Here is a 15512-nt window from a genome sequence, read left to right as displayed (position 1 = left end):
AGGGCCAGACAGGTGGGGGGTGGGTATAAAGTGCCGGGGAAGGGTGGGGCCTGCAAGAATGAAGCACAGACTCCCCGTGTGAAGGCATTCAGCTTCTGTATTTTTAGGATCTGTGGGTAGACTCTTCTAGTTTACTCTTCTAGTGTATCTCATTCTCTCACTTAACAAGTGCTGACTGAATGTCCACTGGCTCGCTGAAATCCAGGGTTTGGCCTAAAAGCTAGCTTGGGTTCCTTTCCCGTTCTAATGCTCTAAGGAATATTTTATGGTAAAACAGGATGAGTACATGACAACCCCCCCCCCACCAAAAAAAAACTTAAGACACAGAAAGAGTGAAATCAAACTCAGGTTAAAAAAAATATAGAGAGAGAGGGAAAAAAACACATGAAGAACCCAAAAAGAAAATAAATCCTTTAAAAATAAAGAGTTTAATTTGCACTAAGCACAACCATATGCAATCTGTAAGTTCTCAGAAGCACGGCTAAAAAGTGCAAGTGTCATAAACTATGATCATTTTGAAAACTACAACCTAACTTTTTATTAGACATTTGACCAAGGAGCATATCTTATGCTATAAGATATATGTCAGGTTATGTAGTTTACTTACATGCTTTTTGCTATACATTTGGGCTTTCATCTAAAATTTCATAAAAATTTTATAAAACTGAAAGTAGTTCCAGTTTCACAACTACTAAGAACAAAGAGAACTGGCAGAGGTGAACACATCTGTCTTCCTCACTCGACTCCACAGCAGGACTACCGAGCGGCAGGCAGTCATCTTCACCCCCTTTGTTTGCTGAGGAAGCCCAGCGTGAGAAGGTAACCGAACTGCCAGGAGGAACACTCTGTGGGCGGGGAACTAAGATCTAGAGCCCTGTGGCCTTGAAAGAAAATGAGGTAAATAAGTATAAAACACATGTTAAAATTAGACAACGGTATTCGGTAATCAAGACGATCTTGATTATTTCAAACAACTGCTTAACTTGAAATAATGTGGAGCAGGCAGTTCTGTATTCTTTTTTTTTCTTTAACATTTTTTATTGATTTATAATCGTTTTACAATGTTGTGTCAATATATTCTTTTTTAAAGTTAAGTTCCATTTATTCAAGTTCTAATAATGGCTTGATATATTGTTCTGTGTTTTGTTAAGTCCTGGCAAAACTTTCAAGAAAGGGCTCATAACATATACATCACTGGTATAAATAACACCACGCGAGGCATATTAACCTCAGGAAATTAAGGGTATTCTTTGTAAACAAGTGACCGCTGGCCATCCTGTACAGACGTTGTCAGAATACTCTGTGTATTTTGAAACAGCCAGACTGCCTTTATTGCGCAATTTTACTGTAATTCACATTTTTGGCCCATTCTGGTTGGTCCTCACTCCAGTTAGGTCAAATCATGGGCATTTTTATTGACTTTTAAAAGAGTCATCCTCCTAACAGCCTGGAAATAATTGCTCTTCTGTCTTGACTGATCCTTTTATTCTTATAAATTCTTTATTTTCTTAATGTCTCACTGTAACTAGAAATTCAGGGCAGAGTTCATCACACAGTGAGCCAGATCCCATTCAAAGGGTCTTGTGCTCTGAGCGCTGGGAGGCCCTCGTCAGGAAACCTCTCACCTGCCGCACAGACTGGACACCACGGGCCTGGTGTCACCACAGCTGTGCTCTGCTGGTAATTCCACTTCAGAAGCCTTGACCGTGTCAGTGACAATGGTTGAATCCTAGCAATTATGTTCTATATTTCTTTCTTAACTCTATTTCTTAACGTAGTGAGTGTATAAATTCTCTAATTGGTGAGAACTGTTTCAACAGCGGCTTAAAACTAATTGATTTTGAAAACTAAAGTTTTACATACCTTAGTTTAAACTGGATCCTTTGAAGATCTATCTATCTCAAGGGCAGCATTTTCTTCCTAGGCATGAAAGGGTTTAAAATATGTAAGATTTTTAATTCTCTTTCCAGTTAATCATTCTCAACCAAGGATTCTCAACCTTTCTGAAGTGATGACCCATTCAAAGGCCATCCAAGTGCAGGCTAACATTTATGTATCACTTTCTATTTTTCAATCCGTTTGCATAATTATGGTCTATGCTTCAAATTCAGAGGGAGCAAAGGGCAAGGGGCACCATCACTTGGAGACTTAAAATGCAACCATTGCAGATGGCCCACCCAGCCAGCCAACCCCCCTTACCCCCAAGCAAAAACGTCTCCCGGGCTGTTTCTTCCCTTCTGCCAAGTGTCAGTGTAATTCTAGCAGTGCAGGTGGGGAAGGAGCCTGGAGCGTCCGTCTCAAGTGTTTGTCAAGGAAGTTAATTTCATTGCACCGTCCTTTTTGCCGGCTTGTCCCCTCAAAGACACTCATCTAGAAAGCAAAGGGGACAATGCCCTCTAGCTTTCTTTTCCTGGAGTTATGTTGATTTACTCAAGAGCTAGCCAGGAATTCAGGGATTTTTAAACTCTAGGATACTTCTAAATAGGCTGAGAATTCCTGGTATAACCAAAAATTATGTAGACTTAAGACCTTCTAAATTTAGTATTTTAGCCAGAAGAATAGAGGATTTAATTTCACTCAAAAATATTTTCTAATGGTTAGTATTTGTAAGAGGCAAAAATCATGATTACAAATATATTTTACTCAGAACTATATAACATGCAAATGATCTACAGAGTTCTCAATCTAAGATAAGAATTTTAGCAAATAAGTTTCTAAAATTACTTGGTTAGGCAATTAAAATTATTCTGCTATATGAAACTCACACAAATAAAATATAACACAAAGACAAATTTTCCTGTTAATACTGGTTCAGTTATGAATGCTTAAATTTCCCAGACTTTGAGAGCTGACCCTTAAACAGTCAGCATCATGCAAGTTTTATCAACTGAGAGTGAGCAGTAGCTTCTTTCTGTTTCTAGTGTCTCCTGCAGATGGCTGTATGCATAAGTACCATGCCACACGTCCAGGGTGAAGGGATCTGACTTAATATTACGCCACATGAACAGGACTATCTGTGGCTTAAAGTAAGACAGTGTGTAAAACGTGGAAAGACTCTGAGGCAGAATCTAAGGGACTAGCAAATTTAGAGCACTGATTTTCTTTTCTATCACTTTTTACCCAGCTTAAAGCGGCGTTTTGCATATGCGAGGGGCAGACTGAGCTATACATTATAAACAGATACAGATACACACGCACATAGACACGTAGATTCAAAGGGATGATGGCGTGACTCAATAACCCATCTGGTTTGTCAGTTTCTAGAACAATACAAAAAAGCAAACTTTTCCAGGATGTTCATACAGTAACTGACATCCTCCCGGGATCTGGATAACCTACTTCTTGTACGGTACAGAGCTGTGCTGCGGGGCACTAATGCCTCACAAAAGCACCATTCAGGCACCGGACCTAAGAGCCAAGCTCTTTCAAAAAGACTAGTGAAAGCAGCTCAGAGCACTTCTGCCAGCTGCGTGACTGCTACATGAACCTGAACTTTAAGAACCTGAGGCATGTAACAAAACAAACACAAATTACTTTGTTATTTTTATCAAAATCTGAATCATCACTATAGTGAATAAAAATTCATGAGTCCAAATAGCATGCAATTTTTTTATTGTTTTCTAGATCTAGTCGTACACTTATTTGTATTGGCAGTAACTTCACAAACAGAATAAAGAATATACTACAATGACACTAAGCCGCATCTACTCACCTGAAAAGGAACAAAACATTGGCCCTGAAATAATTACTAATTACACAATATTGCAAACTAATAAATATTATAAATGCTAAAATGTTAACATTTCAATATATACTGTCAATAATATCTTGCCTTTTTTAATTGGTTAAAACATTTGCTAAACTCATGCAAAATGAACACTTCATGAAAATGTTAGATTACACAAACATCAGTACAATGAAACTCAAAAGAGCGACTTTTTAATGCAACGATCGGTCACATAATAAGCTGTTCAGCTTATTTTAAAAATCCACTAAGTTTAGAAAAACATCGGAAGTGTAACACTAAATCTACATAATCGCTCATCTACGACCTCACCATCTACAATCGTATCTGTAACTGAAGATACACTGCCAAAATTATTCTACACAAGTAAGCTATGTTAGAACGGCAAAAAAAAATGTCAACACATGACGACGGTGCATTTCTCGTCCACACGATACTTTAATGTGATCATTCTCTTAATGCTGCTAACGATACATAAAAAGTCACACCAGATTTATCTTCGTTTTATCCTTGCTTTGTTACATGTTTTAAATTTTTTTTCTGAAAGTATTTCTTACACTCCTCCCCCAGAATTAACATGCTGATTTAAGAATAGATGAAGTAGATAAATTCTGCCTTGGTAGAGAAGCCAATGATTTCATTTTACCTAATTAAATATTTCCTGTCACTTGCTGATTCACTCTTTGATGTGATTATTTCCTCATTCCCCCATTCCATACATATTTTTAGTGCCTATCATTTTCCATGTCTCCCTGATTCTCCAGAGAAAGAATTCATCTTTTTCTTCTCATTGTTAGGCTCACTAAGGAAAGCTGGGCACACAGTTTAAGAGTTACAGAGTAGACCAGGGTGGACCCTCGGGCAAGTGGATGGTGTCTGAAGCCAGGCCTGGGATTTGGGGAGAAGAGCGTCCAGGTCATGGGGTGGGGGTGGTTACTGGCCCTCCCTCCCCTCAGGACACTCTCCTCCTCACTCTCAATGGTCCAGTTACCAGGGCTCTACTTTGGGCACTGCTGACTCACTTTCTTACCAATTTTTAAAGCCCTCTTTAATATTTTCTACTTAAACATTTAAAACTCTTTGATAAGCAGTTTGTCTATTATGTAGAACTCACAGAGCATTAACCTTCAGTCTCTAGGCTACTCCATGACCTATAAATCCTGACCTTTCACTCCTTAAGAGCAAAATGTGCTTCTGGTTCATTTAACATCATGCTTTCCATCAAATGTTAATGCATTAGTGTTCTATAAAAGGAATCACTAGCTTTTCGTTTTGCTGGCAAATTAAGTCCTTTTATACTTAATATTTCCGACCTATCTTTATACTCCCATCTTGTCTGGGATTATCTGCCAGTGAAAGGTATGATGACAACGGTGGGGTTTAAGGCGCTCACTACAAAGACAACAGAGGCTGACGCGGGAACCCTCTCTCGGACAGCACACGGGAAGGCCTTCTCGCGCACTAACCGCGTGCTAGTGAAATGTACAGAGATGACGTGCGTGGACGGGTTCACGCCAGGACTCAAGTCAACTGTGCCACGGGGGTATAATAATCCTACACTACTTCTGCTTGTTTTTCTTAAAGAATGCTTTCTCTTTCTTCTCCAAAGCCTGAACTATCAGGAGAGGCCACTGCATGGAGCTCTGAAGAATCTTTTGAGAGCCTTGTGTAACTGGAACGCTGGCTTCGCTTATGTGTCATACTTTTCAGATTCTCATTCTGAATAGCAGTTGAGTGGGAGCTGGAACCAGACCTCAGGATGGCTTGGGAAGCCTCCCTAATCCCCTCCATTTCATCAAAGTGCTGGCTGGCTCTGCCGGCCGGAGCGCTGTTGTTGTTGAGGGTCACGGTGCTGGGTGTGCGGTTGAGGTTGTAGGCCTTCTGGCAGGCGGGCCAGCTGTCCTCCGGGCTGCTAGCTATCAAGCTGCACTCGGAAGGGCTCTTCTTGTCTTCGGAACAAATGGACATGCGAGCCACAGCGGGGTCCTGCAGGCCGCTCAGGCTGCGCGGCAGCCCCCGCTTCCCGCCGTGGCTGTCATCTTCCAGCTCGATGAGGTTGGCCTTCTCAAGCCGGGAGTCGTCGGCCGCCTCGTTGTGGAGAGAGTGGTTGGGGGAGCTCTCGCTGGACCGCACTCCGGAGTCAGACGAGTCCTTTTTGTCCAGGAGGGCGTCCGACAGGTACTCTTTGGCCTTGATGAAGGTTCTGATGGGCTCTGCGCCGTGTTCTGGAGACTTCGGCGCTCTCTCGACTTTCCCCTCGGCCTTTCTGTCCTTGTCGTCCTTGAGCAGCGGAGTGTTGTCGGATTCTTCTGTCCCAGATTCATCCTCATCACTTGGGAGTTTCTGATAGCGCAGCCCACTGCCCTTCAGCTTCAGATCTGTCTGGAAGAGACTCGACCTTTCTGAGGACTTCTTGCCTGGGAGCAGCTTACTGCCTGACTGATCTGACTTTTCGTCTTCTTCAGTGATGGGATCCAGGGGCGAGGCATCGTTAGTGGAAACGCCTGATGAGGAATAGTCTATAACGTCTCCCCTCTTCATGAAAAAGGGCTTCCTTCCATCATCTTGCTTTGGCTCACTATCTTTCCCTTTCTCTGGTTCTAGGTTCGAGTGAATGGAGCCCCCTGACGAACTCTGACCCATATAGTACGTGCTGTGCGGAGAAGACCTGCCACTGACTGTGGAGCCTGGGCCCCCTTCTAACTGGGACATCTGAGCAATGTACTCTCTATAGGCATCTCTATACTCGGCCTGCACCTTATCAGTAAGCTTTGAAATTTCAATACTGGAATCCTGGGAATTGAGACTCGAAAGACTTGGGGTTCTGCGGGTTTGCGACTGTAAAGACAAGAAAATAATAATCATTTAAGAATTCAAATAAACCAAAAAAGGCATGATAAACATTAGCTTAGGAAATATATATATGTACAGTAAGAATTTTTAGACCTTAAAATATCAAAATCTTTTAAAAGAATTTTGCATATCAGTTTAATGAAAGCTCTGAATTTATGAATAATTTTACTGTTATTAGAAAGCATTATACAAATTTTAATACAATTAGTTTATTGTTAATATTTTAAAGTATAATTAAGTTTATATTAAATAACCTTGGGACTTGTTTTCGAAACTTCAAACTTTATTTATTTAAGGCAATTTATTTAAGGCAAAAGTCACCTCATTGATAAAATATAAAAAATTCCTCTTAGAAAAGAGAAAGATGAGAGTTAAGATATATTTCAAAAATAAAATACTCGGAGGGAGGGTAGAGCTCAGTGGTAGAGCGCATGCTTAGCATGCATGAGGTCCTGGGTTCAATCCCCAGTGCCTCCACTGGGGGGGAAAAACTCAAGTCTTCAGTGTATGTTAAAAAGCATCTCTCTCAACTTGTACAACATGATGTTTCTGTCAAATTTCAATTCAGAGAAAATATACTCAAAATACAAAAAAAAAAAAGAATTTAAAAGGAAAAGTATAGAGTGCAATGGAAAAGACAAAAAGATAAATACAGGATCCAAGTGAACAGAAATGGAAGCCAGGAGGCCAACAGCCAGGTCCAAGTAAACAGAGAAAGAAAATATTTTTAAATATTTGATTTCCAGTGTGATGATTTAGGATTAGAATTGCTTCAGATCTCAGAAAAGCTAATAAATGAGGAGTGAAAAGTAAAGACTGGGAAAAAGAGGAAGGAAATTGAACAAAAAGAATCAAGGAAGTTTAAGAAGGGATAAAAGCAAAGTTTGAAACAAAGCAGAAATAAGGCAGAGTCTTCCTTCCACAGGGAGAAAATGACCCACCTCCTTGAGAAGGTTCCCTGAGACCTAATTCAGCCTGCAAAGACAGTGACACCCTTGCGCTCAAATGCAGTACGTGTGTCCCTTCTCGGGGGATCCACAAGGTCTAACCTATTTTCGTAAGAATATGAAGATGTCCTTTGCCTCGTCACGCTCATTCTCACAGTGGAGTTCCCAGGGCCTCCACCATGTGGGATATCCCCAGAGATTTCATGCAGAAGCAGACATGGGTATCTAGCTGTCTTCTGTTAAGCCAGGCATTAAAGAGAGTTGCAAAGCAGTATCATTTTCAGGAAATATGTTTTGTTTTGGAAAATACTATCATTTTTCCTTAAGATGTTATTTATGTTAACATGGAACTGGTTTGCTTTAACGTAAATTAGTAAGTATTTTTTAAAGTTTCTCACTTTTATTTCTAATACAGTAACTACTGACAGAGAAAACATATAAACAGAAGCTCTTTGGGGTCTTCAATAATTTTTAAGAGCGTAAAAGGATTCTGAGGTTTAAAAAAATATTTGAGAACCGCTGCACTGACAGGAAGGCTGTGAGGGTTTCCAGGTCACGGTGGTAAATACCAAGCATGGAAAAGCAGGGGATGAGAATTTCTTTAAAAATGTTAAAAGGAATTCCGGGGAAAAGAAAGGAATTACAGTTGCTGAAATAGGCAGATACAAGGGTCGAGTGTGGACTTACTGTAAAATGAAGACATTGTTATCTTAGTTATTAACACACAATAATAAAATGGCTTCCCAACTTACAGAAATAAGGTAGACAGTATGTAGAAGAAAAAGACGTTAACAACCAAAAAATACTTTTACCACCAAACCAAACCAGACGCCCTTAAAACTGGTAGACCTCACAGGTACTGCTTGCTTTTCCCGAGTGCGGCTCCTTTTAGTAGAGCGTTCTCTATTTACTATGTTTCCTCCCTGGCTTGTCTTCTCTTTTTCGTACCCTGCCCTGGTTTTTCCCTAGTTTACTCTCCCTCTCACCCTCCCCTTACTCCTCGTGTTCTCTGACTTTCGTGCTTATTCCTGACCCTCGCCTGTCCTGCCTCCTCTCAGAACGTACAAAGAAAGAACCCACCCGTCTCTAACAGCAGGTAATAACAAGAACGTGAATACCTGTGAACAGTGTGGATACGAACTGGAAACACGAGAGAGGGCGCTCACAGGGGTAACACGTGGCAAGTTTCGCAACAAAGATGCATTTTAGCCCGTGATGAACGGACTTGACAGGGAAACCGCAAGGCGAAGGCTGAGCTTAGCTGACCGCCGAGGCAGCCCACTTCCTACCTCCTCTCGAGACCGCTACCCTACTTCACTGCTTCCCCAGTTCGCGGCAGTTTCGGGGAGCGCTTCCCCGTCGTTTTGCCGCCGCCTGTCCTCCGCAGAGGGGCCCGGCCCGGGGGGCCGCCCCGCCCCGCCCGCCCGCTCAGTGCTCATCGCCGATCGGCCGGAGGAGGACGTGGACGCGCCGACGTGACCTCGGGGAGTTAAACCCGGCCCGTCAGTGACACGCAGAGTGACGCTCCGTAAGTACCTGCCAGCTCAGGTTGCTGTGGCGGGCGGCGCCCTCATCCAGGCCGAGCGTGTTCAGCTCTTCAAAGCTGAAGTTCAGCGTGTAGGGCGGCTGGCTGGAGAGCTCGGTGTGGGGCAGCTCGTGCGAGGGGCGGCGGGCGGGCTCGCCGTGCGGGGCCGGGCCCCCGCCGTTCTCGCCCAGCAAGCGCGGGTCTTCAGGGGCCGCCTGGCTTTCTGCATTTCTCATTTCCAGGACCTTCACAGAAAAAAAAAAAAAAAGTCACAAGTCATAAATATCTATGCTAGCAAATCGCATTTTAGAAGCTTTAGAAGTTATTTTTAAAATAAAACATAAGGTTATTATTATAATGGAAATGAGAACGCTTGCTTCCTGTGAGTTCTGAATAAACCTGTACTATGTCTGCTTGTCTTTTATCTGAATTAACATAGCTGACCCTTGAACAGCGCAGGTCTGGGCCGTGCAGGTGCACCCACGCGCAGGTACTTCTCTCGCAAAGACCGCAGCACTTACTACCCGGTCTGGGGCTGCATGAAGCCGCAAACGCGGAGGAACCGCGGCTGCGGAGGGGTAAGTCATCAGCGGACTGAGCTCTGAGCTGTTCAAGGATCATCTGTACTTAAGTACAGTCAGACCCCCGGTACCCAGTGGTTCTGCACCTGCAGATTCAACCAATCACAGAGTGAAAATCTTTGGGAAAAGAATTCCAGAACGTTCCAAAAAGCAACACTTGAATTTGCCACACACTGGCAACTATTAACACAGCACTTACACTGTATTAAGTATTATAAGTAATCTAGAGAGGATTTAACCTATACGAGAGGATGTGTGTAGCTTACATACAAATACTATGCCATTTTAAGTAAGGAACTTGAGAATCTGAAGATTCTGGTACCCACAGGGGTCCTGGAACGAACCCCCTGCAGATCCTGAAGGATGACTGGAACAATCATCATATATATATATTATATGCTAAATTGACTATTATGTTATTACTACTTTAGTCTAAAATTTAACTTAAGAACAAAACAAAATGCAACTGGAATGTATCAAAGAAAAGCAGAGCTGGACAGTAGCTAAAGCAGTAAAAGTGGATTTTAATCTGGATCTGTTGCAACGGGGGAAAACAGACCTCAGGACAGAACTGGGCTCAATTCCAAAAGCAGCACGAGCACATGGTCATTTACAGCCAAGGCGGGTGTCAGGGGATGGGAAGTTGCTAGGAGGAAACAGCAGGGGTTGGGGGGATTCTGGCTGGAGGCAGGCCAGGAGGTAAGACGTCGCTGGGGGCTGGGGGAGGGGGAGCGAGGGGTCTGATCAGACATTGAGGGTGAGGTTCCTTCTAAACTGACTTAACAGGATTCTTCCCACAACTGGGCAATACAGGCCCCACCAGGACAGACACCAAGTGCGAGGCCTAGGGGCTCAGAGGAGCCCGGCTGAGTGAGGTTGAGGAGAGTCTTTGTCAATGACAGCACAGAGGACTGGCAGGTGGCCTCGTTCCCAAATTTCCAAGTGAAATGCCCAAAAGGCAAATGTTGATAAGTACTGCTGTGTTCATTCTGCGTAACAGAATACACGAGAGTTGTACACATACATGTAAAATGTAAGTTTTTTTTAAATATGGGAAAATACCTGTTTAGACCAGTACTTACTGGCACTTGTTTTATATCATGTTGTAAATAATTCTACAAATATGAAATATCTTACTGTGCTTCTAAAAAGATGCCAGTCTCCAAAATTCATATTCATTTCCTTCTTCAATTCATCAATGTTACACTGAGCCAACACACGGCCATTGATGTTCGCCTGAAGAAAAACAAATCCAGGTACAAAGACAAACAAAATGTGAGAAACTCTGAATTATTAGTGGTTAAAATGTGTATTTATATGTAGTATTAAGAAAGTCACTAGAGACTAGAAAATACTGACCTAAAGAAGGTTATCACCCCACGTACTAATGAATAAACAAGCAGAATCTGAAAACAGAAGCCACTCTGTACTTCTCCAAGTGTCATGGGCCCTTGAGGAAAATAAATCATTCTTCAGGGACCAGCCCAAGAGTTAATGCTCCCAACTATTTCCAAAACTACCTACTCTGCCATGAGCAGTAACAAACTCGTTAGCTCTTCTCCAGTCTTGTAAAATGCACACATGAAGGCAAGCTGCTGGGAGGGGACAGAGATGTCTGTCGGGGTGTCGGTCTCTGACGAAGTTCTAAATGAAGTAAGCGCTGAACAACTTGTGGATCAGACACATTAGATAACTTCAGGCATAAAGAATGTCCACCCACACATTTCCCGGTCTCTTAAACTCACAAGAAATGATCTTATCACTATGGGGCCTCTGTAATTCTAGTCTCTTCCAAGTAAGAAATGATGCAATTTTCTTTATTAATGACAGGTAGCTTCCTTATTATAGAAAATACACAACCTGACCTTATGAACTGTGGTAAAATTACGGAATACCTGGGTTTAAGTTACTTCTGAAGGAAAAAAGTGTGCAGAGCAAGTCAGTGGCAGAGGTCCTGCTGTGGAAGGGCAGGAAGTTCGCGGCACCTGAGAGACCAGTTGCTACTGGGCTTCACACAGCCGGGGCCTGGGAGTGAAGAGCTCAGTGGGGAGAAAACCACTGCCTGACGGAGACAAAGTCCCCACAGAGGATTCGCGTGGCAGACCTCACTCCCAACTGACGCTAGTCAGGCTGCCTGGAGGGGAAGGCTAGGTGTGTGCCTTGGGAAGGTGGAGCCTGACAACTTTTGCAAACAGGGACTGACTAACTAGGTCTGAGAGAAAACTGCCATTAACCTTTCTGACTAGAGGTTAAGATTAGTAAAATGGCACATATGCTCATAATTCTTTCAAAAACTTTTTAGATGCCATTCGTTCAAGTATGTACACACTGGGGGCTTGTTCTTAACGTTCTATTTCACTGTATCTCTGACAGGAAAAGTGTAACTGACTTAGTGGAAATTTTAATTCTATCTATTAAAACTGGGACTCAGTTAGCCCTGTACATGGAAAGGCTTCCTCGAAATCCCAGGTTTGTGGTGGCTACTGGAATTGCAAGAATCAGATCTAGGCAGAAATAAAACTCCCCAGATGTGTTAGCCGTGCAAACCCAAACTCGGAGGGACCATCAGAGGGGACACGATCAGAAGTCTTATAAGACATGAAAGGGAGAATCTGAGGAAAATAAAGCCAAGTGTGGTTTACCTGGATAACTACTGAGTCACAAATCCTGTAATTAAAGAAAATGTAACATAAAATAAATGGCCTTCAAATGTTCTATGCTGCATACTGGGAATATGAGCTACTGTTCATGTAAATGTGAAGTCCTCATCAAAGCATGTTTTACTTATATGAGGTCATTTGAAAGTAACATTGTAATACAATCATTTTATTTTCTTTTATCCATTTATAAACTAAGGGGTAAAAGGGCAATTGTAGGGTACAAATGGTAAGAAACCTATTTCCGTTTGGAGCCTTCCCATTTCAACAGAGAACTCATCTTCAAGAAGCTAGGTGCAAAGCGTGCACCGTCACAGGCCCGTCTCCTGCACCCTTAGCCCTGCCTCGAGTCAGCACGTACACACGCTGGTCACCTTTTTGATGGTCGCACAGTACTGAGGCAGCATGCTCTGGTCCAGCCCCTCTATTTGTTTCAGTTTCTCACAAACTGCATCCACATTCATTGAATTCAGTGATGAAACTGTTCCTGAGGCTGGGCCTGACCCCTAGATCAGTCATGGAAAAATACAAGCATGAACAGCATCAATACCAGATATATGCAGTCATGTGACAGAGAAACATTCATGAAGTGACCCTGCGAAGTACTGTGATTAACAGTGCATTTTTTCAAACAAAAGTACAAACAGCGAATGTGCGTGGTATGAGGAAATGTCATCAGGGAACAGATTCTGCTACTATTATACCTTAAGGAGTATCTACAGCAGCTACAGCCTGGTCAAACTCTGCGTTTCTAAGAAGACAGAACATTCCACGAACCAAGCCTAGATCAACTTCAAGAGAGCCTAACCTCAAGAGAGAAGGGCGCAGCCCTTGTGACAGAAGGACGGGGGTTAAAAAAAGGAACGGGGGGATTACTGATGCCTACATTACAAAAACACAAAAGGTAAATCTATGAAATAATTTTAAAAGTGTCTATACTAAACAGCTTCAAATTTCTTTCCAGACTACCTTAACAGTCTACGACAGCTGAAGCTTTCCCATCTTGAACATATTCTGTATCTTCCCCCTAAGAATCTGTACAATATCTTGTAAATACAAAACCGCAGTATTACTTCTTAACACAAGTGGAAGTTCGTACAATCCACTAAAATTTAAAAGAAAAGTCAAAATAATAAATCTAAATTTACTTAGAAGAAAACATTTTCTCAATGTGCTGACACACTAAAGAAGTATCTGCCTTGTGGCCAATTATATCTGAATCTCCTCAACTACAGATGTGGACACTGAGGGCCAGAGAGCTTAAGTTTTGACTTCAAAGTCACAAAATAAATAGCTAGTTAGTGACAGATTTGGATCTGAGCCCTAACTCGTCAGGTCTTTGCTCCAACTGCCTATTTCTAAAGAGCTACAGAAACTGTAACCTCACTAAAGAGAAGACAAACCAACCCGGATAGAGGAGAATGTGCCAAATGATCTGTCTCATTTACTATTCAATCTAGTCTTAAAATGATAAAGACAATTTATCTTGTCCTCAAGGATGTATAAATTTATATTTTCAACTGCCTCTTTTATAATTATCAGGACAAAAGCAGACTGTAATAGCCAAAACTGCCTGTTAGCTCTTTGTTATACATCATCTGTAACACAAAAGTATAACCTAATACTCTATTGTGAGCTGACAAGTAAATATACACACACAATATACACACAGAATACGTCTATACTATATAGAAACATAAATACAGCTGGGGGGGACCATACTGAACAGATAGTTGGGGTAGGAATTTTATGAGGGCGTCTCAGTAAGTTTCCAAGTATAAGACAGTCTCAAAACAATCTGTAAATTAATGACTTGGAACATACTGCACCAAACACATTTACTTACAGTTTGTTTTTAATTAAGTGTAAATTTAAAATATGCCATATTTTACATGGTCTGAAGTTCAATTACTTTAAAAATACTAACAGCCAAACACCAGTATTTCCATAATTTAGTTTTTGTGCTTCTATACATAGTTCTGTTTCCTGCCTGGGCGAGTACAGGCAATATTCAAAGCATTAATTACCACCGTCTACTATGGAAATTTAAAATGCTTTCTATGAATTTTTAATACCCATATTTGTATTATTTTCCCCTCCCTCCCTCCCTTGTTTCCTTCCTTCTTCAGAAGTATTCAGTCATAAGAGACAAGGAAGGACTGAAGAATTGTCACAGATTAGGGAACTCTAAGGAGAAATAACTAAACACAACTGGATTGGATCCTGGACCTAAAATTGACATTAGTGGAAAAACTGGTCAGATTCAAATAAAGTATTATGCCAGTCATAATTTCTGCTCTTGAGAAATACACTACAATTAGGAAAATGTTAAACATTAAGGGAATACTATTTTTGTGCCTTTTAAGTCTAAAATTATTTTAACGTTAAAAAACAGGGTTTTTTTTTTACAGAAAAATTCTATTTCTGATTGTGCTAAAAAGGACAAGTAAAACGGACACGGAACAGATTAACTGTCTGCGGTGGGGGAGGCAGGTGTAAAATGTTAGAGTATCTTAAAGGCAACCTGGGAACTCACAACAGAGACGTATTAATAAAGTTACTACTCTTTCCCTTTAAAGAAAAAACTCCACATTATTTTACTTTCACGATCCTTTAAAACTTTCACAATTTATCATTAAAAAAATATTCTGTCCCTCATTGGGGATTATGTAGAAAACATAGATTATCTCTGAATGACTTTTAGAAGCTTTATAAGACAGACGCACATATGGACCAAAGATCCCTGTAATTCCATCAAAACTATAGTCTGACTCGACTATTTAGAGTTAGGCTCTATCAAGATCAGTGGTAAATTATCAATAAATTAAAATACGTTACAATATGCCTCTTTGAAAAAGGGAAATGGTAATTACCTGCTAGGTCTTTTCTAAAATAATCACATACAATAAAATTATTCTGAAACCAAATGAAGCTTAGTAATCAAAATCATAATCTTTGGATGGACATCTCATAAAAAGGAGGAGAAAGAGTACAAAAGTGATAAGGAAAAAGCATATTCAGTAATTCAGTATGTAAATTCTTAATAGAAATCTAATTGCATTACTTAGACAACATACAGAATGCTAATACTTTAAAGTTTGCCATGCATTCATACTTGAAATTCACCTTTCACAAGTCAAGAACAGATCATTTCAGGATACATCACAATTTAAAAAAATTTTTTTTTCTGACACAGAAAACTGA

The 15512-nt window shown here is 41.2% G+C and overlaps 1 protein-coding gene across 5 annotated transcripts in view; it reads right to left on the bottom strand.

Annotated features, from left to right (window-relative positions):
* Positions 1–510: 510 nt before the first annotated feature.
* The window catches only part of KIDINS220 (kinase D interacting substrate 220), a 92523-nt gene continuing 77521 nt past the window's right edge, over positions 511–15512 (bottom strand). For 4 of the 5 annotated variants that reach the window (XM_072938240.1, XM_072938242.1, XM_072938241.1 and 1 more), the window contains 4 exons: positions 12683–12814; positions 10789–10887; positions 9082–9315; positions 3596–6583 (listed from right to left, as the gene is read on the bottom strand). In XM_072938240.1, coding sequence (XP_072794341.1) covers positions 5324–6583; positions 9082–9315; positions 10789–10887; positions 12683–12814 — 1725 coding nt within the window. In that variant the 3' untranslated portion in view covers positions 3596–5323. Of the gene's footprint in view, positions 882–1863; positions 1921–3595; positions 6584–9081; positions 9316–10788; positions 10888–12682; positions 12815–15512 lie in introns of those variants that run through there. The other variant, XM_072938244.1, reaches the window with a different exon arrangement.

The sequence above is a fragment of the Vicugna pacos genome, chromosome 15, assembly GCF_048564905.1.
Source record: "Vicugna pacos chromosome 15, VicPac4, whole genome shotgun sequence".
NCBI lineage: Eukaryota > Metazoa > Chordata > Mammalia > Artiodactyla > Camelidae > Vicugna > Vicugna pacos.
The sequence above is the reverse complement of the archived record's forward strand: the minus strand, read 5'-3'. Positions and strand labels throughout refer to the sequence as shown.